Below are 26,734 nucleotides of genomic sequence, written 5' to 3'. Positions count from 1 at the left end.
ATACGATCTTCATAACTGATGGTAGACACACCATTGGCTTTGATTAAATAATTCTGTATGTTCACTTTTGAAAGATCGATACACTAACCAAATTGTTGAAAGTATTTTTTTCTTGAATATTAAAATATATGTAAATTATTTAATAATGCAATATTAATGCATGGTAAAGTGTCAGGCACGACCTTGCCAGCTCACGGTTAACCTTGCAGCCACCTCAAAACTTGGAGAAACATACGAAACGTTGCCACAAATAAAGACGTTTATAAGCAAAAACAAAAAAAAAAACAAATCTGAGTAAACAACAGAAATATGTTGCGTAGTAATTTCACTTATCTAATCTCAAAGGCAATTTAATATCTAAATCACGTTTTGTATTTATTAGAAGAACAAAAACTATGCCATAATATCAAACTAATGAAAATTTAAAAAGGGATTAAAATACGCACCGAAATAAAACACATATAGGTATTATAATTATATGTAATCCTTAATTTGTACTGAAAAACAAAATTTCCTACAATATCTTGGCAACATTTACTAACATATATCCAAGAAATTGTACCAAAATAGTGATGCAGTACTTCCTAGTAAAAAGGTAGCATATATACAGGAGTGATATCATGACTCATTCTTGAACTGGAAAGACCTGATTTACACCCTACGAGTACTTGATCATAAATAACAATCGAAAATGTACGTTATTTCTGAAGTCATTGAGTATGAAATGCTTTGAAGGTTGATCATCATTCTTTATCATTGTTAATTCATACTTTGTTCAAGGTACTTCCAAATTCAAAATGCCATAATTTGATTATATCGATCTATAACGTGTGATACGGGATGCCATGCGACTTCCGAATGTTACAGTGGATACTGCAATTGCCTTTTGTGAAGTAAAAACGGCATGTTTCTACTTTTCTCGTGTGACAAACTGCTATTAAAACCTTTTAATATTCGTAATCAGGGTCGAACTATTTCGAGTTTCTCGTTTTTCGAGTTATAAGCAAAAGCAGTTAATTCATGTAGAAGGTCAATAGGTTCATGTTAACTCCAATTTTTAAGCCATTTAAGTGACATATTCGTATTTGTCAGATTTTTCGTTATCCTGAGATCATAAAGAACAGAACTGTCGTGTCTCCTTTGTCTTTGTGAATGATTAAAATATTATAACCTTTTCAGTCTTATATTACGAGCATGATGCCCGCTCCAAATGTAATATACATCGTTGAAAACTATTCCTTTTGACAGAGAATCAAAATAGGGGTATGCTTATTCTATTGGAAAGTTGTTAACAAAAACAATTGAAGTAGGCGATGCAAGGCCTTAGTTAATTTGCAAAATAAAATTCATGCTTGTATAACTCTGTCATTACATTATAATTTGTATTAATTTTAGATGTTGTTTTGAATATTTAATTATAGATTGAAACATGATATGTCAATATCATGGTATTAATGTTTTGGAAGCTCATTACAACGCATGTTGGCAAAGCGAGCACATTACGCACGTGGAGCTGAATGTGCCTAGCTCTTGTATATCCGTTGCATTGTTCTGTAATACCGAGGATTTCTAAATCTCTACCAGCATCTAGTGCGAAGCGTTTTTGTCGATACAACTATGGCTGTTCTATTTTCACATTCAAACATATTTAATTCGAATTATTTATGTTCTCAGAGGAGTTGCACCAAATTGTAGCAACTTTATCGACAGTTACCTAGTCCATAGTGAACCATCGTTTCTGAACATTTTTAAATCGTTGAGAAGTGGTACGAGCAATTGGGTAATCTGATTATATGTTGTCATTTTAAAAGCTCGAAAGATAATGGCATGTAATCTCAGACGTTATGGTACCTTTAATTAGACTAATTAGACTGGCTCACGCGTCATTTAAAAACAAAACCGTGGCACACACGATACGTAATATGTTACTCTTTTAACGGTAGAATAATCTGTTGTGCTATACACCCAGACTGTCACTTATCAGTTACTTCATTTTTTAGTAAACTGTTCTGATGGTCACCGTTGGGAATATTTGACACATTACCATCCATAGTTATTAGCGATTTAAGAAATATTAAACATTTCTTATATTGCCAATGCGCCACTAAACTTGGGAACTAAGATGTTATGTGCCTTGTGCCTGTTATACTGGCTCACAAACCGGAACATAGCAGTAAGTATTACTCTTTGGCGGTAGAATATGATGAGTAGACATCTAGCCAGACGGGCTATCACCAAGTAGAATACGAATCGACAAAATATAGATAAAAAATAATGAAAGTTTTATTTTATTATTAAAAGCTTTATAACGGATAAGTGTGAAAGAAGACAATGATAAATATTAGTTTTGTATATAACGTCGTTTGAAGAGGTTATCGAGAGATTACGTTCTAGAAAAATTAAAGTGTTTGAATAGCAATAAAGGTTCTGGACCTGACAACATTCCCCCAATTTACATAGTAAAATGCTCATCAAATCTTGCTCTGCCCCTCACAATTATATTCAACACTTCGCTACGATTGGGGATATTTCCTTCGAAATGGAAGACTGCAAAAGTAGTTCCCATTTTCAAAAGTGGTGAGAAAAATAATGTGAAAAACTACAGGCCCATTTCAATTCTCTCGATATTTGGAAAAGTGTTTGAGTCATTAATTTACCCATATATTTACAACCATGTTAGATGCTTGTTCAGTAATCATCAGTATGGCTTTGTTGCTGGACGGTCTACATGTACGAACTTAGTGAATTTCTCAGAAATTTTATTTGAATCTGTCGATAGAAATAAAAGAGTAGATGTTATTTATACTGACCTAAGTAAGGCTTTTGACCTTGTGCCATTTTCTGCTCTTATTTTAAAACTGTCCGTTTGTGGTCTCACAGGGTCACTGTTAGGATTACTTGAGTCTTATCTTACTAGCAGACATTTTTATGTTGTTGCCAGCGGTTTTCAATCTAGTAAACGCAAAGTAATATCTGGAGTTCCACAGGGCTCACACTTAGGCCCGTTATTATTCAATATATTCATAAACGACCTAACTAGTTCTCTTAAATATTCTACCCCATATTTGTACGCTGATGATGTAAAACTTCTTAAAATCATTGGGAATTCAAATGATACAATCCTTTTACAAGATGATTTAACACAATTGTACAACTGGTGTCAAAATAATGGTATGAAACTCAACCCAGATAAATGTTCATGGATATCTTTCACTAGAAATTATAATGAGATTAGTACGCATTATAATATAGCTGGCAATCATATCAAATCCGTAGATACGATTAGGGATCTTGGGGTGGTCTTTGATAAAAAATTAACTTTTATATCACATATGGACAACATAATTAGCAGGGCATCTAAAATGTTGGGTTTCGTTATCAGAAACGGTAAACTGTTTCGAAATCCAAAAACTAAGATCATATTGTTCAACAGTTTTGTCAGGAGCATTTTGGAATATGCAAGTGTTGTGTGGAGGCCACATTACGCAACTCACAGTTTAAGACTAGAGAGAATTCAAAAACGTTTTCTTTACCATCTTACATTTTCTTTAGGTAAAGCCAAATTACTTCCTACCTACAATGACAGACTAAAGTACTTCAAAATTATTTCCTTAAGTCAACGGCGTGACATGCTAGATTTAACGTTTTTATACAAATCTCTAAATAGTTTATATGATAATTCTTTTCTAGTTTCTAGAATAAATTTAAATGTTCCTGCTAGATACCCACGAAAACCGATAGCGCCATTAGTAAGACCTTTTCGTAAAACCGTCTTAGGAAGTAACTCACCTGTGGCACGTTTTTGTAAAATCTTAAACGAGCACAGTGCCTCCCTTGATCCATTTGGTGACTCTTTATCTAAGTTCCGTAAGAAAATGTTAGAATTATTAGCCATTTGATTGTTATTGTTTCGTTATCATTTTTTTTTTTTAAATCTCTTTTTTTTTTGCAAATCTTTTTGTTAAGTATATTTTTTTTTTTGTAACTTTTCAATTAGCATAATATTTTTAAACTTGTAAATGTACATATTTTTATCGTGTAAGCTCCTTTTATATCCACATTGCATGAGGTATTCTCCTTTATAGGTAATGCATTTAGTTTTAAGCTTTATGTTGTTATTGTTACTAATATTGTGTTAATGTATTTACTCCTGGAGGATCTTAATAAATAAATAAATAAATAAATTAATGCTTTCACTTGACCTGCATCTTAGTTCTTTATTAAGATATCTTAGTTTCTCTTTGTTTATCCATATTAACAAGTTTATTAACAGGGATGTTTCCGTTGCTATTAAAAAAAAACTATTGTCTATGGACTACTTGGTGGTAGGACTCTGTACAAGCCCGTCTGGGTAGGTTACCACCCACTCATCAGTTATTCTACCGCCAAATAACGGTACTCAGTATTGTCGTGTTTCGGTTTGAAGGGTGAGTGAGCCAGTGTAACTACAGGCCCAAGGGAAATAACATCTTAGTTCCCAAGGTTGGTGGAACATTGACGATGTAAGGAATTGTTAATATTTCTTACATCGTCATTGTCTATGGGTGATGGTGACCACGTACCATCAGGTGGCCTATATGGTCGTCCGCCAACCTATACCATAAAAAAGACTAAGAAAATTACTCCTTTCTTTTGAACCAATCATTGTCAGCAGTGTCAATAAAATAGATACATTCGATTTATCTTTACGAGAGAATTTTTCTTTAGGAGAGATGCCTTGAAAATTGAAATTGATGGTTTGCTTTCGTGTACCAGATAAAAGCTGTCTCTGACCTCGGGCTTGATTATAGGAAAGTGTGGCACGCTAGGAGTCTATATAGATGCACAATTCAGATACATTAATCAATACTCTTGGTTTGGTTATTGGTAATGTGAAAGTAACTCTCTCTGTCTGACTGTTATTTTTTTTTTCAGTCAAACCTCTGAACCGTTTCAATTAGGTACGAAGCAAGCAAATACCCCATCTAACGTGAGTCAAACTGTGGATCACAACTGTTTATTGTTGTTCCACCAATGTGATAAATAGTGTCGTTTGACAATGTACAGGACATTAAAGTATTCCTTTCGTATTGGAACTGCTGCTCATCATTATACATTATGTCCAAAATAGCGCTGGTCTGGTTAACCTTATTATTAGAAATCAATACTAAGAATGCCATTATTATAAATTGATACAGTAAGTTAATGCTTTGTACCGCCATCATTCTAGTTCATCCGCCATCTTGAAGATTGGATGACATACAAAAATGTCATTAAAACAACTCAAAGGTCATTTAAACAACCATGAAGGTTTATCATAAAGATGTCCTTTGCCTTATATATGCCATCGATATGTTATAACATTACCTTATCAACTTCCTTAAATTGTTATCAATCAATATCAATGTGACACGGAAGTATTTTATATGTTTACATATTATAAGTAAACTATACTTGATTTTATATATTAACTAATGAGTAAATACGTTATACATATCATTACTTTTATCAGTTCAGTAATAATAATTATCGAATGTTCTGGAACACGTTTAATTATCGTTTTACCATGGAGGTTGATTTCTTATTTTATTTAATGAATTAAATTGGCACGGTTATTTTTAAAGAATTTCAAGTTTTTATTATTTCGCCAATGTCACGTGGGAAAGGAAAAATCAAGCAAAAAGGTCATTATTGTCCGATAAAACCGAAAAATATAACTGTACTTCACATTTCCAAAGTTTAAAAAAAATCTGTTCGCAACATAATTTGAAGATAGTTAACTTCTGGGATGTTATCCTATACATTTTGTATTTAATATTACACTGCAAAAAAACGAGTTTACTTGGTGGTAGGCCTTAGTGCAAGCCCATCTGGATAGGTACTACCCATTCATCATATATTCTCCTGCCAAGAAGTGATACTATGTATTGTTATGATCAAGATGGAAAGTCGAATGACTAATGACTAGTGTAACTATAGGAGGTTAGGGTTTAATAGAGAGAGCGCAGTACAATTTGAATTTATTGCACCGAATAAATTAATATGTTAAATTGACAATACTCTGAAGTACCTATACTTACTTCAGAGTATTGTTTGCTACTGCAAAACTCGTTTATCGTAAAAGATATTTTTAAAAGAGATTAAGTTTTGTCTATAAAAATCATTTGATAATCCAACAGAAACAAGGCCCAAGGAATATAAATAACTTAGTTCCCTAGGTTGGTGGATTAAAATTTCTTATGACCCCAATGCTTATGACCGTCGGCGAAAGAAAACAATTTTCTATTTCATTTATTTCATAAAAGAAAGTTCCTATTTTGAACAAGCGAAAATGCTTTTGCTGGTGAGATACTTTCTCATCACTATAGGTTTTTGAGTTCCTTAAAGATAAGGGTCGATAGATATCCTTAACACTAAAGTCTACGACGGAAGTCACTTTGGAAGTTCTTAAATGCTCAATAAATAAAAATAAATGCTATAGTCTAAATACATTGATTACGACGGAATGAAAAATTGACTTCGAGGTAATAATTGGTTTATTAAATCTTAGTTTAATCGACGTTATCAATGAAGATCTATATTATTTAAATGTCAGATGCATATCGATAACAAAATATGTCTCTTTATATTTCCAACTAGGCATTTAAAAATGTTTTTGTGTATATATTATTCAAGGCTACTAGCGTTCAAAGCCAGACATGTTTACACACAAATCGCGCCTCGATCGATATGAGGTTGTTAGGCTTCGGTTTAAACCTGCAGCGGTATTTATTCTCTATCTTTCTTTCAACTAAAACCAACAAATATCAAGTAATACGTCAAATTTTAAAACAGTACTAGTGTGCATTGCCTTTTCATACGTAAAGCTTTTCTATAATAACGAAATATCGAAAATCAAATATATTTGTATGTTGAAATAAACTGTATTCGTACCAGATTTACCCTTGGATTTCGCTTATTAATTTCAGATGAATGTGTAGTTTATTCTGATTCATGAGAATCGTGTTTTAAATTCTGCAATGGGATTTAGTTTATGAGAAATTGTTAAATTTTAATAATTTACTGCATTAGATCTGAGAAATTTTAGTAAATATTAGTAGTCAGTCATTAGTAGCCCTCGGATTCAATCGCCTTTTAGTGGGGTGTTAGTCATATGTTAAAAGAAGTCTATGTCTTTCCTCGGAGTTCAAGTAAGCTTCATACCAAATGTCATTAAATTCATTTCAGTGGTTTGTTAGTTGAAGAGCGACAGAAACAGACAGAGTTACTTTCCCATTTATAATATTAGTATAGAATTATAGATTATCTTAGATCAGAAATCCCGCAGTGATATGAAAAAGTATAGCAAAGTCACTTGAAAGTAAATAGAAGCAATGACCCGCCATATATAGGAAATATCAAAGGAAAGCGCCAGACGCTTAAAAATAAATTATATTCAAATGAATCCAACCAAATATAAAATATTTTAAGCAAAGATCCCTTGGATCTAGAAGATATAATGTCGTATATTTAAAATGTAAACCGTTTTTTTATTTTAATAATGTTCTCAATAAAATGCTGCGCTAATTTTAACTTAAGATACTTTTGAAATCCTCTAAATATCAGATTGAGCTTTTAAAATGCTTACTCCGTTTGTAATATTTCTAAAAAGTCATATCCGCCACTCGATTACAAGTTTAGCGCCCAGCGATATTTCGTTTTACTGTTATCGTTTGTTTATTGTGCCAGGTATCAGTTGATACAGGAAGTTCGCTTGACAGAATATATGAATTATTGAACAACGCCGTCGCAAAACTTGGTATAGGAAAATTTTATCCTTCAAATGCGACTAGAAATAAGCAGGTATAAAGTGATTGCATCTAAAAAGTTGATGTGAAACGTAAAAAGTCCCAGGTTCGACCCTGGTTCTAACCCCGTGGACTATTGGTGTCCCCACTCCTAGCACGAACTTAAATGAATAATTAACGTAATTATTTTAAGTGGCCATTGCTAATAAAAGTAAGAAACAGTTATAATTAAATTTTACAAAATTTTACCATAAATACTTTCATAACTGTTCTATTTTTTCTAAAAAAAAATGAGTCCAGCCTTTTTATCGTAGATGGGCACAACGTATTGGCTATTTTCTTTCCTTTGTCGAAAGTTGGATATGTATTTCAATGGCATATTTAGGAGTATGTATGAGATAAATTATGTAGTCCACGAGCGTGATTCCTATTTCCAAAAATTTCTAAATCAGGTCGGACCCTCATTTCATATCCATTAATATTGTCAACGTCAATGTAACGGGTCCGCATGATTTTTAAGTCAAGTGCCCCATTTTGTTGATTTTGAAAAATATTCAATGATACCATCTGTGTATGCATCAGCTATTTTGTTTACATCAATTCTACTGAATATCAATTTTAGAATCTCGAATTGCTTCGTTTTCAAAGTCATTATCTATTGCGTCATGTGTTTTAAATTCATTAGAATATAGAGTCTCAAATTCCATGTATCTTGTGCGACAAGCAGCAAGAATTCAAATTATATTACCAGTTAATTTCGTAAGAATATGTTTAATATAATAGAATAAGGAATTTTTATCGTTTTTATGTGCTCGCGTGATATACCATTTGATAAAACCTTCAGGTACCTGGTCAAAGGCTTTATAAATATTAAATAAATCGATAATATAATATTTTGCCTCAGATATAATTGCACTTATCAAATACGAGTATTTGTTTTATTTTATTGTTCGATTTCTACGTGTTTTGATAACGTTATCTAGAATAAACATTACGTTCAATGATCTATAAAGTTATCGTTTTAATTTGTCGTAACCTTATCGTAAAGATAATGCTTTAACTATCTTTTGTTCTTTCGGTTCAATCTTTTTGCGTTTCTTTTATATTTGCTCGAGATTTGAATTTGACATTCGTACACTTACGACGGCAGAAGGAGTGGAAAATTTTCGTAGAAATGTATTTCGTTTTCTTCAAGTACATTTGAACATGCGATGTATTGGGTGATCGATAATGAACCATTAAATATATGATTGTGTTGCTTGGTAAATTATTAGGAGTGTCTGTTGTATGTTTCGTTGAAAAATTCGGTATTAGCGATTTTTTTGTTGGAAATGGCTTAACTGTAAACACCCGTGTGATATCTGTGTCTCGGTGAATAAGTAATTGATACAGTATTTGGTTATGATGTATAAACGATTCATTCATGACATCGGAATGACGTACGTGCTGAATTCAACTCTGCTGAACACGTCAATGCATAACTTCCCCACTGATAGTGTTTTTTTTTTATGTATAAGATTATCATGCAGCATTGTTCTCGTATTGAATCGACTTTGTGAGTAAAAAAACGTTTTTAATACAGAATCTTGAAAATTTGTAACTTAAAGTGGCGAATCATAGTGGAGAAGATCCAATAATAAATATACCCGAAGAATAGAATATACAACTTACTTGCAGACAGACATCAACAAAAAAATTCTCAGATTTTAATTGTGATGCTGTCTGGTTGCAAAAAAATCTAAGCATCGAAAGCAAAAAAGCATATCAAAGGCGCGGAATTTGTCTGGGAATATATTAAGTTCATAATTTAAAAAAGTACGGAATCGTTATAACAAAACCAAAGAAATTGTTTCTTTTGAATGTTTCAAATCTAGATTTTTATTGATGTTAGTGATGAATGGAAGTAATGTTCTAGTGTTCCTGCTCTTTTTATAAAGTTTTTGGAAATTTATTTTGATGAGAGAAATATAGTTTAATTCACCATATACATATGTGTATGGATTACATATATCAGTGTAATACACTTATGGCAGTCGGATGAACAGAGTAGCATATAACCAGATAAAGAAATTTTCTCCATGAAAAAATTTGATTATGGGCCTGACTTTATGGTAATGAAACAAATGGTCTGGAAATCTAATAATCTATATTTAAGATTAATTTATATGTGGGTGACATTTAGAGTTAGAATCGTATATCGTAATCACGTATTAACTTCGAACATAATTTAATAGTAGGGAAAAATTATGCTCAAACTTGGAATACATTCAGAATATAAAAGTACTAAAACTTTTTATTCGATTTATACGGAACTGTCTTTTGCTCATTTTGGTTTGCACTCTCAGTTCGGACATAGGCTATATAGAATAATAATATCTTTCATATTTTTTGAGATATAGGTTAATATGCCGACGTAATCTTAGGGAAAATCTCGGTCTAGACGCGTTTAAAGCGAACGCTGCCAAAACTACAACAGACACATAAAAACTTTTTAAAAGACAGTTGTAGGTCTCTAAAATGTGTATGGAAAATGAACTCTTACTCTGGAATTGGAACAGGTAGCTTTAGAAATATTACGTGATGATTGTTCTACGGTTTGGTAACATTAGCACAGTACCTATGGACGAATAGATCGGTTGTCGAATGTTTATACCTCATTGGGTAAAAATTACCATTAATTAATTCCTATAGTGACATGAGAATACTTTGAATTTTAAATCGATAAGAATTGCTCACTATGTCAATGGGTTTCCATGGCGTTTGGTAAAAATATCGAACCAGAAAGAAAAGCTTTGTAATAAATGTTTAGCATTCTAATATATACGTATGCGTTGTAGATGTTTTTTTTCTTTTGCAAACTTAATATATAAGGAATGTAAGGAAAGAAATAAAGCCAACCTCTTTTTTCTCTCAAGACTGTTGCTAAGCTTGGTTCGAAATTTTACGATTTCAGATACGCATACCAAATAATGCCCTTGGGAACAGCAGCGTCTGGATCGATAACTTGTTTTTGAGTGTCTTATTTTTTTTGGTCCTGTTAATATACGTCGGCTTTTTTGCTTGCTTTTTATTTTATTTCCAACACGAAGGCTGACCAGCTAATAGTGTATAGTTTGCGAATCTGTTTCCATTCGCGATTTTGAAATGTTTATAAGCCATCATACATTCCGTGCTATTTGGAGTTAACTAAAAGTAGTCCAGATATTAGTTCCTTGATGTAATACATCAACTTTACTGTACAGGTATGTTCGTTCTAATGACCTAATAACAATTTTTTTCATTACAGATTCCAACCGCGTCTGCAGAAGGCCATTGCATCTGGTATGGCGTTTGTAAAAACGCAACAGATAAAACGTTGAATTGTTACTACGATGGTCCCGCTAAACCCTTAGATGAGGCTGCACGGGTAAGTATCTTAATTATCTTTCGAATAATGGTAAATGAATATTCGTTAGCATATTACTACTATATAAAGCTGAACAGTTTTTTGAACGCGCCATTCTGAGGATTCAGAAATCGGATTAGAAGATTATTATGCCTATTTATAGAGATAGTGATTACACTATGAACCTCAAGTTTAGACCCACAGGAATGAAAAAATCAGGTTTAAATGGTTTATCAGCGAGGATTAAATAGTATTGAAAATATTTAAATATAAAGAACTGAATCACTTCCAGCGTCCGTGAAATAAAATCGAACACACGACTCAGATGCCATATTGATTAATAGTGCAATATATTGCATGTATATGTATATATATATTTGCATGCATATGTGAGCCATATTAACTGCGCTAACAGTATACAACGTTTAATTTGCGAAAGTAATTGTTTTATCTTCTGATGAAGTTACACTCGAAGACAAGATGTCTTAAACCTTAAGACTCTGTTACCGTCATCGTGATACAGACTATTTAGAATGACTAAGCTACTAAAGAGGTTTTAGTTCTTGTTTTTTTTTTTATCTACGTCTCACAATATCCTATAAACATACGGAATATGTTGGTAGCTTCAAATTTAAGTAATTAAACTGATAATATAAAAATACTCTTAAAGACCTATTTGATCATAGTTTTTTTGTTAAACTGATATGTATTAATTGGAAAGTTTATGAAAGGAATTTTGGATTTTTTTAACATTTGCTTCTAATACTAGACTATAAAATATTCTAATTGTAGTTTTGTAATTTGGCATTTACACCTGATTAAAGAAATGAACCTTGATCCCAATCTAAAACAGAGTTTACACGAAAAAAATATTCAAGGACACATAAAGGTCTTTAGTGTAAGCCCTAATAAAAACATTAAATCGTGCGAGTGAGCCTTTGACCCCATTTTTATAACTGATTGCCTGAAATCGATTCGAATCATGTCGTTTTAAATATAGGTTATATATAACCCTAGACTAAAGTAAAATTTATTTCACTTTTAAATAATATAGTATCTACATAGTCAAAGTCAAAAATGTTTATTGAAATAGAAGTGTATATATATGTACACTTGCTTATTGATAATCAGTAATCTACCACCGATTCGGAATTTAACACCTCGGACCTGAAAGGAACCGGTGAAAGAAACTCAGCGGGATAAATAAAAGTTTTATATTGAAGCATATAAATGTATTGGTGTATGCGGCGCACGCAACTAAAGTTTCCATTCTGTATCATTGTTTTAGACATTTTTATCAATTATCATGTCGATATATTATCCAATTTACACGAATCCTGTCTGTCTGTCTGTATTTACGAATTATATATACAAATATTCAGGTGAATCATATCGTTTCGCTGAAAACTATTTGACAATGTTTAGCTAGTTTTGGAGTGTATCATCATACGTGTAGGGGGTGGGGGGGGGGGTGTATAGGTGTCACTTTGTACATGTAGTGATTTATTTCTTCTGTTACACAAAGAATTCTTTAAGGATATCTCCAAATTGAAATAAGAACGGTATCAGATAGTAATATGAAGATCACGTACATGCATTAAACGTATGACCCTCAAACTATGTATATTGGTAGTTGGTACTTACATCATATTTAAATATATATGATCATAAAAGTAACTGTGTATTTGAAGATCTTACCGTTGATTGTGGTTTGACAATGCGAGTTAACATATCCATTTACAATGATACTATAATTTTTGCGATGCATCCGATTGTCCTTATTTATTTATAAATTTGGAGTGTAATGTATTATATATGTTTATGTGGAAACTGTTATAAGCCCACCTGGGTAGGTAATAGCGACGTATTACTAATTTTGCTAGGCATTACTACTTATTTACTGTCGAAGGACGAGTGAGGCAGTTTAATTACAAGAGACTGGTTAGTTTCTAAGTTTGACACCGCATTGGCGTTGAAAGGAATGGTTGTGGCGGTAGTGGGCACTTCATCAGGATTCATTTGCTAAAAAGTTGGGTCATTATTCATATTATATTCGTATATATCTCAAGTTATCCAAAGATAAATATTCGCTTCCGATGATGCTGTCATTGTCTAGCCTTTCTTGCTGTTTTTTTTTTAATCCGTCAAGGGCGATTTTGCAGGGTATAAAGTGGGTCAACCGCGAGGTTACTTCTGTTAGTTCTATATTTAGCATTTGCATGCGATTGTGACGTTAAACGAAGCCTACTTCAAAGCGAGCATCGGGAACTCGACCTGATCGTGAAAAAACACGTACTAAATAATATATGCGGTTACAATCACAATGATTGAAAATGAAAGACACAAAATACCTGTAACAATAAAATGCATATATATTTTAGTCTTAATGTTTTGCAAGTTTTTCTAAACGATTATATTGCTGTTATTCTATTTCAACATAATATTTTAATGTCCAACTTTATCCAAGAAAGTACGACCGTAATAGTCTTGGAGATAAGCGCAGGTGTAATGGATTATAGCGGGCCTCTGAAACGATAAAGCTTTTCTGCCACAGAATAAGGCATAAAAATACATCATCAAAGTACACATATGAATATTCACTAATCCATTGTATCTCATGCTCTGCCAATCATGTTCATGAGAACAAGACATTATACTTTTTGTCCGAGTTTTGTGTTCACAATTAAACTGGTTTATATATCTTAAAAACCAGCACATAATACAATCCATAGAGAAACTGCCAAATTGTAGAATAAATGAAAATTTCCTAATACACAACACGTCACTAGAGATTTGGTTTCATATACATGTGTGTATGAAACTACATGGACAAAATGACCTCATGGAATTCTAAACATGTAGTTGTTTTGACTTATTTCAATCGTGAGTGGAGATATATTATTATTTATTTCGAGAAATATATTCTTAATATTGACGTAGTCCTGAGCTTACTTTAGGGTCGGAGAAAGTGGGGCAATGGCCGTCGTCATATCCTTTAGGAAATAGCATGACTTGGAATATTGGTATATAACACTTGCCACGGTTCTATCAAAATAAATGCTTCTTATTATATTATGTAATTTATAAAAAATATATATGTGGGTTTGTAGGGTGTAAGATCGTTTTCAATTCATATATAAAATCTGCGCTTAAAAACCCATTATTAAACTAGTAAAAATTGTCATACTCATTATGTTTTTTGCATTAGCACAGCAGCAGCCTGTAAATTCCCGCTGCTGGGCTAAAGGCCTCTTCTCCCTTTGAGGAGAAGGTTTGGAACATATTCCACCACGCTGTTCCAATGCGGGTTGGTGGAATACACATGTGGCAGAATTTCTATGAAATTTGTCACATGCAGGTTTCCTCACGATGTTTTCCTTCACCGCTGAGCACGAGATGAATTATAAAGACAAATTAAGCACATGAATCAGCGGTGCTTGCCTGAGTTTGAACCCGCAATCATCGGTTAAGATGCACGCGTTCTAACCACTGGGCCATTTCGACTCTTAATTAAATTAATTAATAACGTTTAATACTCGAATGAAATTTAAATAAGTTGTTATTGTTGAGTTCTGATGATAGTACTCCTTGAGAATGTAGCGTTCGTTCTATGTAATATCTTAGTATATTATATATATGTAGGTGTTACTATTAAAATGGTGTACGATTATGAAGTCTGACTAAAAAACATAGCAGAGTTTCGTTTGCCAGATCTCGGGAACCGGTAGTAGTTTATAGTTTAGATATCATTATTTAAATACACCGTTTCAATATTTATTAGAGAAATTTTAATTTAAATAAACGGATGTCATCTGTTGTCTTTATACAAAAACAAAATGGCATTATTAGTTTTACCGATTTTTTTTTTTTTCTAAATAAATGAAACATATAATCCGATTACATAGAAATATGATTTAATAAACGAGGAAACTACAAAATATTGTGTCACCCAACATAAGGTTGAGTCAGACTTGCTGCCAGATAACGGAGTATCAATCTATTGTGTGACTTAGTCATTATATTATTCTACTTATTATTAATGAGTACTTAATGACGCACGAGTGTTTAGGAATGTAATGGGCTGTTTTGATTTTAACCTTCTTAAGGATATCTAGGGCTTCTGACAGAGATTACTTTTGATTGCTTTTAATGCGTATATTATATGCAAGTGAGACGTTATAGATTTAGTTCCTCTTTCCAAGATAAGACTAACTTCATAATGCAAGTATACGGTTTGCCAAATAAATCATTTTCATACTCCCTATATTTTGTTTTGGATTTTACTACACAGTACGTGGGCGCATTGCCAACGTACATGCGTAAAACACCGGTCGTATATTATAATTTAGACTTTAAATCTGGCATGTTAGGGTTCGAACTTCATTAAGCTTCCTCACGTTTATTGTTTACAACGTTGATGTCACAACCAAAGAGGTTTCCTTTTATTTATAAAATATTGTTTTTGATGGTTAATTTTTTTTAGATTTTTTAGATTAAGCAACGCTAGTTACCATAAACATAAGTATTAACATAACTCGTTTTTAATGTTAGATAAAAATGTTTTTTTATCTGTTACGTATGCTATTGTGTAATTACGAATGTTTGTGTAAAACGAACGATCATGTAATAAGTTTTTATTTACGGGTTGCTTTTTTTCTGCTATTATGTTCGCAAAGAACGACACTGACCATTTACTCAGTTCGATCCCTGAATTGAAGTCGCACCTTTACCAAATCACTTGGATATTGTGCCATTATTTCAAAAATCAAAATCATAATCAAAGTATACTTTATTCAAGTGGGCTTTTACAAGCACTTTTGAATCGTCATTTAACAATTAAGTGAAGCTACCACCGGTTCGTAAAGTAGATTCTACCGAGAAGAACCGGCAAGAAACTCAGGAGTTACTCTTTTTCAACATTTAAAAAATACAAAGTCATGTTAGTTAATACAATTATTTAAATTAATATATCCTGTCTGGAAGTCAACAGGTATTACTTCCTGGTCTATATAATTTTTGTTGCAAATAAAAATAATCGAACGTCTACACATAAACAATTATGTAATTGTGTCGTGATGTTTGGCTCCAGATCTTTCTCGTAGCAACGTTAATGGCGCCGATGACTTTATAATTGTCTTCAATAATATTCACTTAACGAAATTAATTGAACTGAATGAGACACAACGACACAAGCGCTCTTATTGACGTCTATGAGAAACATTAAATCATTGCGATGCGTTTCGATCAGACATTATTGACCTTTTATTTTTTTGTTAAACTGATTTTTTTGATAGTGATACTTTTTGGACGTTATGATATGAGGAATTTCAAAGTCAAATTTAAGTGCAATTTGTGCTGAATTTATCTGTTCTAAAAGTTTTTCTATTGCCATATGTGTAAAGTAAGTTTTAAGCGGTAGTTTTTGTATGAGAATAATTTCACTTGGTATAAGAATTTCGGTAGCTAAGTATTCACAATTTCTGAGGTCTCTAGTATGGAATACAGCTTTACATCTGAGGACAGTGTACAATTTGTTTTATAAAAGTCAACTCACTCGAGGATGAAATTTAAAGTACTTATTCCATGCAATCGGAGTCACGGATGAAAGCTAGTAATATTTTATTTAAGGGTATTCAACTCATAATCTATGACAATGTAATTCTTGTCGAGTAATGCACGATATATTTCATTCAACGCCATTCACTCACGGCTCATTTAAAAACTCTATAATAAATAAACAATAACTGCCTCGGTGGTCTAATGCCTAGATCTCAGATTGGCAGTAAAAGTAAAGTTGGCAATGTTATTAAGCGTCGGTGTCACAACTGATCACTCTGTTTGAATCGGATAGTTTTCCCATCAGGGTTTACCATTATTAAGGGTTTTTCATTATAAATTATAACGTCAGTCTGGAGGAAGAAAAGCTAAAGCGACAAAATTGTATTTATGTGAAATAAAGTTTAAATTTTTTGCATTAAATATCATTTTCCAACAGTACAATTTTGGTCCTTTAGTGTTTTTTTCCTTTTCACTGACGATATAATATTATTACGTTGGCAATTAAAATGGCCGCCGGCGTGACCGCGATCGGTCAGGCGGACGTAATCTAATTTAAATGAAAGTTAAATCAATTTAAAACTTTTATCATCAAACTCCTATCGACATTTACTATCTTAATTATAAAGTCGACCGAATAAAACCAGTTTGCTTTGACACAGCTTGTTTATACTTTAGTTTGCGTTTTATTTTCAACGAGTATTGCTCTGCGAATGAGCGTGACGTCAGACGTCGAGTATTTAAACGGACGTTTGCGGCAATACGCCATTTTGAATTGACCGTGTAGTTCTCCAATAGCTTTTTTTACATTATCAATTGTATCGAACTTCCTTTACATGTCTGAATATTACAACATTTCGTCAGTGTAAATGTTTTGCTAAGGATCGTTGAAATATTTTAATAATGACGTTGGAAATTATGTATTGTATTTTTTGTACCATAGAAACTTCTAGAACGTAGTATGACTTATACGATACGTAATGTGTTATTATAATCATTTGACACATTTTTCTTTTAAAATAAATATATTAAGTTGATCGATCTTTATGTTATTATTTGTTTTAGTCATCAAGTAAATAATTGCATCTATATTAATATTATAAATGTGAAAACAACTCCTGTCTATCGACTGACGTCATGTCTGAGTGAGACAGATAGACGTCTGTTGCTCTTTTACGACCAAACCGCTGAACCGAATTTGATGGAATTTTGTGTGAAGCAAACTTGAACTCCAAGAAAGGACAAGGTCTCCTTTTTTGTCTGATTCATGACAACCAATCCCCTAAACTGCAAGCGAAGCCGCGGCCGTATACCTACTAGTTTTTCCATACCTATACAAGTACATCTTTTAACATTTATTGAGCTTCCAAGAAAAAAATGTTAGTTTGTCTATGTCAAATTTTGACAGCTGAAGTACCAAACCACTGCCTGAAATCATAAGGTTCTGAAGTTTCACATCTACGATTAGCTTCAGGCGTAAGAATTCAACGATCAATAGCCTATTTATCTTAATCTGTTGTGGGTGAAAACTCTCAATTGAATTTCAATGCAGTTGACGTTGACATTGGTTTGACGACATATCATTGGTCGAAGTACTAAATTATCTTTGATACCATTGGTCGAAATCCAGAATTATCTTTGATATCTACGGTAACATTAAATACATATATAATAATGAAGTAGTCTGTTTGTACTGCAGATATGTTTTCAAATAGCATGGATTACATATATGGATGGTTTGTTTAACTTTATTCCTTTTATTGAAAAAATCGTTATTCAAGCATAGACTGTATCATACGTTATTGTATTAAACTTATCAACAGTGACAATGAAAGAAACAATGTCACAGCTGCGTGATTACGCTATGAATGATAAATTGAATGAAGTAGAAATGCATTTTTGTTTGTAAATGGAAATCTTATACAAGCTCATTGAAGTGATAATGATTCAATGCATATAATAACTGACGAAATTAAAAACATACTATACTTTATACAAAGGGTTTATATGTGTATTTAAATTTCATTTTACAGGATTATATTAAATTTGAATAGTAGATGGAAAAGCAAGGTGCTCATAAACAATGGCGGCTTTTGAAATTTTAACCATTCTTTACATAGGCAATTCTCTAATTATGGAACTAAGTTGTCATCTCCTTACCTGTAATAAACAAATATACCGGATAACTCTCAAACCGAGACAAAGAAATAGTAAATATTTTATATATTGCTTTTTGGCGGTACAATATATGATGATATGCTTGCATAAAGCGCCAACTATTGGTACACGATTATTGGTAAATAAGGTTGAAGATCGCTCATATAATCCCTGTTTAAAATAAATATTGCATAGGAATGTAGTCATGTACTGTTGTTTGTTATCATAGTATTAGTTTCCGGACCCTCATATTTTTTTATATTACAAAATGATACTAAAATAGTTTCTCCGATAACTATGGCATGCATGCAACTGTAATATAAATGCAACGGTTCCTTATATAGACAATTCAATAGTATTATTAACTTAAAAATATATAATTACATAGTATTTTTTTTCAGCCGTCACACGATGTATTCATTTGTCCAGAAGAAACTAGCCTATTAGCAATATTAATTATGATGTTTGATATTTCTGATAGGTAAAAATTATAGAACCATAATAGTATAATATATAGCCTGTAATCTTGCACCGTTTGGGTAAAGCTCTGTCAAGGCTCAAAAATGGTTATCTAATAAAAAATATTAATATAAGCGTATCTTAATTTCCCATTTAATACCGATTGCTAAATAATAGATTCAAATTGTGCCTTCATGGTTTTTCAGTCATAATGGCAGTATTTTTTGATAATTGTAATCGTTTTTTTTTTAAATTTTATTTGACTATTATATTATGTATAATGCGATTATAATGTTATTTAATGTTTTTGACCATGACACGACAATTATATGATGGTTATTTTGATATGATATGTTTTATGTGACATCTATTATATTTATGTGGATATTAAAATTATTACGCAATAATAAATAATAATAAAAAAAAATTTGAAGTGCTTCGAAGATTGGAAAAACCGTTGGCACAAGTGTATAATATCTCAAGGGGATTACTTTGAAGGGGACAAAATAGGTATTCATGAATAGATAAATTTTTGAGAAAACACAAAATTCGCGATTCTTTTGGAACACCTTACATAACGAATAGTTAGGCATCAGCTCGTTATCAGATATGATGATATTCGATATATAAATCGAGTCCTTCACGTTCTTAATATCTCTCTTTTCGATATTTCCTGTAATATGACTTTTCGGCTGTCATACTACGTCATACTAATGTTGCCAGCATGTACGATGTAAAAATAAATAAATCCTAATTAAACTTTTTGGTACTTCGACATACAATCGGATTTAATATCTTTTTAAAATTTTTTTGTGAGTCAGAATGTAAACTTTAAATTGTGTTAAATAGAAGACGTTGAATAAATCTGATTGTGTTGTTCACAGCTGCAAGATTAGCAAATACAAGCTGTTCCTTTCAAATGTACTAAGCATGCTTCTCGAATGCACTAAAATTTTTATTTTCTTCTATTCTGTAATTTATTATTATTATTCGATAATGACACAACCGGTAACATTGAACTCCGTGATAATTAAATCGAAAACTCCTAATTAACATTGAGTACGCACTCACAGGCTAACTCGCCATGTAGGTTATACGCCCATGACCTTGTTTAGGTCCCAGACATCCACTATCAAATTTCCTTACGATCTTTTCTGTGGTTTAGTCGCATTGACGTAACGAATACAATGCCAGTTGCACTTTCGTAAATGATTGTTAGTCCTGTCAAATGTAATTGAGATATTTGATTATAACAGATAGATAGGTAGGTAGATGGATTTTAGAAAGAATGTTACTTGTGAAATGACGTCCGGCGGAGGAGTATGGAAGGAAGACATGCTGCACCTACCCCAAGTAAAATTCGGATAAAGGCACAGGAGGATGATGAGATAGGTTTATTGTATGCAATAATATTTAAAGTTTGACGGGAACTTACGTAAGGGTAACGTACATATAACGATAACAAAAAAATAATATTCTTTATTGAAGTGTCGAAATAACAGTTACGTTAACTTTTAAATCGTTATAATTACAGTGTTTTAATACAGTACTTTTAAATTTCTATATATACCTGAAAAGTTAAAAGTTGTATTGAGTAATATGTATATCTTATTTTACAATGTTTTTTTTAATAAGTTCATATTATAAATACTTTTAATGTGGAGGCTTATAGAAACGAATGCTGTTCTTCATTAAGGAACTACTTATTGACTTAGTAGTCGTAGTCGAAATCTGAATTTAGTTTACCTTTTCTCCTCGTATCTATACAATGATTATCTCTTGTTTTGTTTTGATGATTTATATTATTGTGAATATACATAAAATCGTTGTAAATAACTGTGAAACAACTGTAGCTATAAGTATGTATATCCACTTAATTAAAAACATCCTGAAGGGAGTAGCTGAAGGTGACCTTGTGGATAGATTTATATGATTGGCATTTGGGTATGAAATATAATAAAATTTAAAAAATAGAACTAATTAATAATTGCCAGTTAAAAGTTATTTTTTGAATAAATTGAATATATGTCTTTGTCTCTAAACAGAACTAATTGCTTACTCAATATGCAAAGGCGACTTTCCTTTGAACGTGAAGGACGTTACGAAGCATACGCATCGAAACGGACGTGTTCAGTTTTATAATACAGCATCCATTATATTTAATGAAGTGCTCGATATGAAATGTATGTTTTTATATGATATGTGTATTGGCGCGAATTGCGTCGCAAAGTTTTTTTTTTGCGTAAGGATAACAAGAATACGGCTACAAAATATACAGCCACAAAAAGTTTTATTGATTCGATTTTTAAATTATAAAAAATATGTATAGACAGAAATAAATACATAGATAATCTTTACACGTATGGGTTTACTATAACAATAATTAATCAGTTCAGTCAGAAATCCAGTGAAATATTAGCTGTAGCTGAAATCAGCGGTTATAATACTTCCTTTTTTTGTAGAATTGAAAGATTTGGCGATGTCTGTTTTAAAAGGCACAGCAAAACGTCAAAGTTGAGTGATCTTCGAATTCACAGAGTTGGCATTGCCTGTTTTTGCCAATGCGCTTGCAACAATTGATTCTAATTTGCCATTCACGGTATTAAAAATATTCCGTTTCATCTTTGTTTCGATTTACGCATCATTGGTTTAGGTATTATTTGAGTTTTCCTTTAAAGTTTTATTTTTAAGTATACGTAATCATTAATTTATTAAAAAAAGTCGTATGAAGAATTCCAACGCAATGTAACTTGTTGCTGCTTCTTTTGGACGTTGAATTGCTCTGCGGAGTATGTATTTTTTTGTATCGATGCATATATAATTACATATTTGATGTGAAACTACTATGATTTTTATTTATAAATAATATTTAATACGAAAGATAAATCAAGTTATATACCTTTTAAATTTATAAAAATAATATTTAAATGTATTGCTAAAATATATTATAGCATATTATACATATATTATTCATATATATGAAATAATAAATAAAAAAAATTATGATATAATTAAAATTAATACTTTGTAGCACTCGGGAATAATGAAGCTTTCTAATAGTGGAATTTTAGAATTGGGTCATTAGTTCCGTAGACAAACCACCTACATACAAACACACAAATTTTACCTCTGCTAATTTTAGTATTGATTAAAAGTTGTTAGTCGTGTTTATCATCTCTTTGACTCCGCATGAATAAATACTTAGACATGATAATTTTTTTTATCTGTACATAAAATAAAAATAAATTGGGGAGTTTGTTTGTATATAATAAAATAACTGCATTTACCAAAATAACAGTTTTTAAAGTTTTTGTCTGTCCGTCTGGCCGGCATCTCTGGAACGGCTGGATCAATTTTGTCGCGACTTTCATTGGCACCATCACATAAGGAGTAACTTAGGTTACTTTTATTTTAGAATTATGTATAAAATTTTAAATGAGTCCAAACGCGCAAGAAGTCGTGGCTAGTATTTCTATAAAAATATCGCTTTTTACTGAACATGTATCACGTAAAAACTTAAGTATTTCGACATGACTTTTGTACCGATATATAAATATTAAATAAATAAATAAATATTGGACAACATCACATACATTACTTTGATCCCAATGTAAGTAGCTAAAGCACTTGTGTTATGGAAAATCAGAAGGTACCACCAACACCCAGACCCAAGACGACATAGAAAATTAATAAATCTTCTACATCAACTCGGCCGGGAATCGAACCCGGGACCTCAGAGTGGCGTACGCATGAAAACCGGTATACACACCACTCGACCACGGAGGTCGAGTAATATAAATAATATACATACACAGGACGTTTCTGAGAAGGCATTTAGCTAAACATCATGTAATATAATTCAACGTCTCGTAGCGTGGCCGAGTCTAATATAAGATAAATATTTCTTATCAATAAAATTGTTGATAAATACGTTTTGTTCTCGTGGTGATCATCGAAGCTTGACGCTTTTAGTCGATCACGTTGACACGTCACTGGTCACGGAGTTTACATTAAATGATAATGTGTGATTAATGATTTCCTAATACAAATTGTTTTTATGGAATCGCTTTAGTGTGAAATCAAAACAAATACATGACACACCAGTGTTTGATTAAAAACACAACTATATGTTTGTGGCGTTCCAGGAATATGGACTTATGAGTGTTGTTTCCGGGCGTTGAGTGAATTATTATTTCTCTCTTTTTGTCATAACTAATTTGTCATTCGAAAGAAGAAGATAGATAGTTGTTTTAACTCATCATCCCTTAAACAAGATTCATAAGTTAAGATTATATTTGTTAATTATGCCAAACGTGAAATGCAATAAACAATTTCTAATGTGTTTCGTATGATGCTGTAATCTATTTATTCTAAAGAAATGATCTGATCGATCATCGTACTAATGGATATAATTTAAATAGATTCCTATTATATCTTTCAGATAAAATCTGTGCGGATCGATGTAAGACAATCTCGTTGTCGATCATTTGATACATACATTGATAACGTCATTGTCATCTGTATTTATTAAATAGATTAATGAATTTTTATCATTACTGTGGTTTATCATTTTTTATTTGATTTATAAAAAAAGGTTTGATATTTTTAAATTTCAATGTTGCTACATTGTGGTGACGTTACTCGTATATTGTTCTATGGTTCGTATATAATAATTGCCTGAAATGAAACTCCTACATTCGATATTTAGCGACAGTAATTGCATAATTGCTTAGCTATTACTTCCTATCATGCAAAGTAATCCATTACAGCATTTATATTAATTGATATAAAACCGTCAATCATCTTAATGTAAATATTTTATTAGCAATGTACATTTTCTTTTCATTAATACACATTTAGGTTTTATGGAAAAATTAACATATAAAGGATTTTCGTAAGCTTTTCTGTTTAGGATATCGATTCAGTATTTATTCTACTACCAAACAGTAATATATGTATAGCTGTCTGGTGAGCTAGTGCTTAGGGTATATATTTCTGCCAATGGATGAATGTCATGTGTATTTAAAATGCAGTGCTTATGTATGGATGTTGGTGAACACATACCGTCTATTAGTTGATTTGGATAGCAGCCATTCAATATCTCATAATAAAAAAATAGTATCGATGGAATGTCGATGGTATTGCATTCGCAAAAAATAAATAATCATGATGTACTGCGGGGCTATTCTGTTATAAGAAACTCGCATCTCACCGCAGAACAAACGAGCGTGTAGTGTCAAAATGTGATATGTGACATTGACGGTAATAATTATAGAGTGTATAGGAAACAATCAAAATGGCGTGTCGATGTAAGTCGATTGTCACCATTTCGCGAGTGAGATACGAAATTGAATTCTTACAGAATAGCACTGCAGTATTGAATTTATAAGTGACACGCCGCGCCGTGCCACCTCGCCTAAACATTAGGTTAGCAACACGTCTATGACAGAGTTCCGCGTTTGCAATTTACATTCACATATAAAATGTTTTCGTTTTGCTTATATACATTTTTTAGTATTGCAAACTTCCGCTCAAATAAAAATATCTCTGCATACATGGTATCGTGAATTAAAAATACATAGTTTTGGTGTTTAGGGATATGAAATCTATTACATGTAAAAACTATTTTGGTTTAATCAAAAAAACGTAATTGATAGCGGATGTTTTCGAATGTTTCATAAAAATGGTGATGTAAATGTAATGTGTTACACATTATGAAATATTATATATAAATAAATTAAATGTTTACAACTGAAAAGAGCCGAGATGGGCCAGTGGTTAGTACTCATACATCTTAACCGATGATTGCGGATTCAAACCAGGCAAGCACCACTGAATTTTCATGTGCTTAATTTGTGTTTCCAATACATCTTGAATTCGTCGGTGAAGGAAAACAGTTAGGAAACCTTCACGTTCACCCTTCACTTTCAGGCTATTACTAGTTACCAGCAGTGGGAAATTTACAGGGTTTTATCTCACAAGGTTAGATGTGTCATGGAATTGAGACCATGCACGATGCACCAATAGGTACCATCCAGACTACGTATCTGTGAGATTGTCGTCACTAAAGTTAAAATATATGATTACAGTTAAAATATATAATTAAAAGTACACAGGATGTTTCGTTCTATCTCAACCTTTAATACAATTAAATAGTTATTAAGACATTTTGACGTTCGTGTTGTTTCCGTTTTAACGTTGAAAGTTTGAGCGCCTGTTTTATACGCACTCAAGACTCTAATTTGATTGTAATATAGGTAGAAAGATAAGAAAATCGTTTTAAAACAAAATAGGTATAGAAATTATAATATATATAATATTTCGAAATCTTATCTGAAAAGTTCGCATACGAGTAATGGCTCTGGTATGTATGTAATATGTTAGGTATTATACCCATTGCTGGACGATTTATTTACTGCTGTTAAATATGTATACGTGTTCCGATTGTAATTGCTATTATACTAGCGTTATATATTAAAGTATTATAAATGAATCTACTTGCTTTATCTTCTTTAAACCAATAATCTATACTAATATTATTACGTGAAATTAACTTTGTCTATCTGTTTGTCTGTCGCCCTTTAACGACCAAACCTTTCGAACGAATAAGATAAAATTTGCTATGAAGCAAATTTGAGCTCCAAGAAAGGACGTAGGCATACTTTTTTGACATGAAAACCGAAGCGATAAAACGCTAGCGAATCCGTGGACGTTAACTAGTATGAAATATTTTGAAATTATATAAAATAATTGCATTTTAGTATTCAGCATTTATACGAGGATTGGTCGTTTTTGTCACGCCACTGAACACGTCATCTTGTCATATAATTTATCTATTTGTCAGCTATACGCAACATTGTATACTATAAAACGATTAAATTGTCCACGATTATTAATCAATTATGTACATAACATCTTTAAAATAAGAACTGGAATCCCTTGAACGTTTCACGTGCATGCGTGATCGTAAATAATTGAAAAATAATATTTTATTTGTAAAGGTGAGTCTCGGTAAAGATTAACAAGGTATATTTATAATTGTAGTTATCTTATTATAACAACACTGGGTTTTCTACTAATACAACGATACAGTTGAATTTGGATCGAAATGTAATATGTTTTTATAAGTAGAATTGACCCTCAGTTACGATTAAACTGAGGTTAATATTTGTTAGTCGAAGTTAGTAATAGAATCGAAAAGTCAATATCACGGTTATAAAAGTGATTTTGAAATGATTGTTTTACAGTATCTATAGTTTTAGCACAGCTTTGTTTAGCTACAATAATAATACAATAATACTTACGGCGTTGCGTTTATTCTTTAAATTGTTAAATCGAGTGGCACATACAGCTTTCTGAAATTTAGCGGTCTTGATCAATGGTTAATTTCAACCAAGTTTTAACGAATAGT

At 31.9% G+C, this 26,734-nt stretch overlaps 1 protein-coding gene across 6 annotated transcripts in view; it reads left to right on the top strand.

The window, feature by feature from the left end:
• LOC124536773 (NPC intracellular cholesterol transporter 1) overlaps positions 1–26,734 on the top strand; it is a 65,639-nt gene that overhangs the window by 7,222 nt on the left and 31,683 nt on the right. For all 6 annotated transcript variants that reach the window (XM_047113363.1, XM_047113365.1, XM_047113367.1 and 3 more), the window contains exon 2: positions 11,053–11,172. In XM_047113363.1, the coding sequence (XP_046969319.1) occupies positions 11,053–11,172 (120 nt within the window). The remainder of the gene's footprint in view (positions 1–11,052; positions 11,173–26,734) is intronic.

Source organism: Vanessa cardui, chromosome 17 (assembly GCF_905220365.1).
Source record: "Vanessa cardui chromosome 17, ilVanCard2.1, whole genome shotgun sequence".
NCBI classification, from domain to species: domain Eukaryota; kingdom Metazoa; phylum Arthropoda; class Insecta; order Lepidoptera; family Nymphalidae; genus Vanessa; species Vanessa cardui.
The sequence above is the reverse complement of the archived record's forward strand: the minus strand, read 5'-3'. Positions and strand labels throughout refer to the sequence as shown.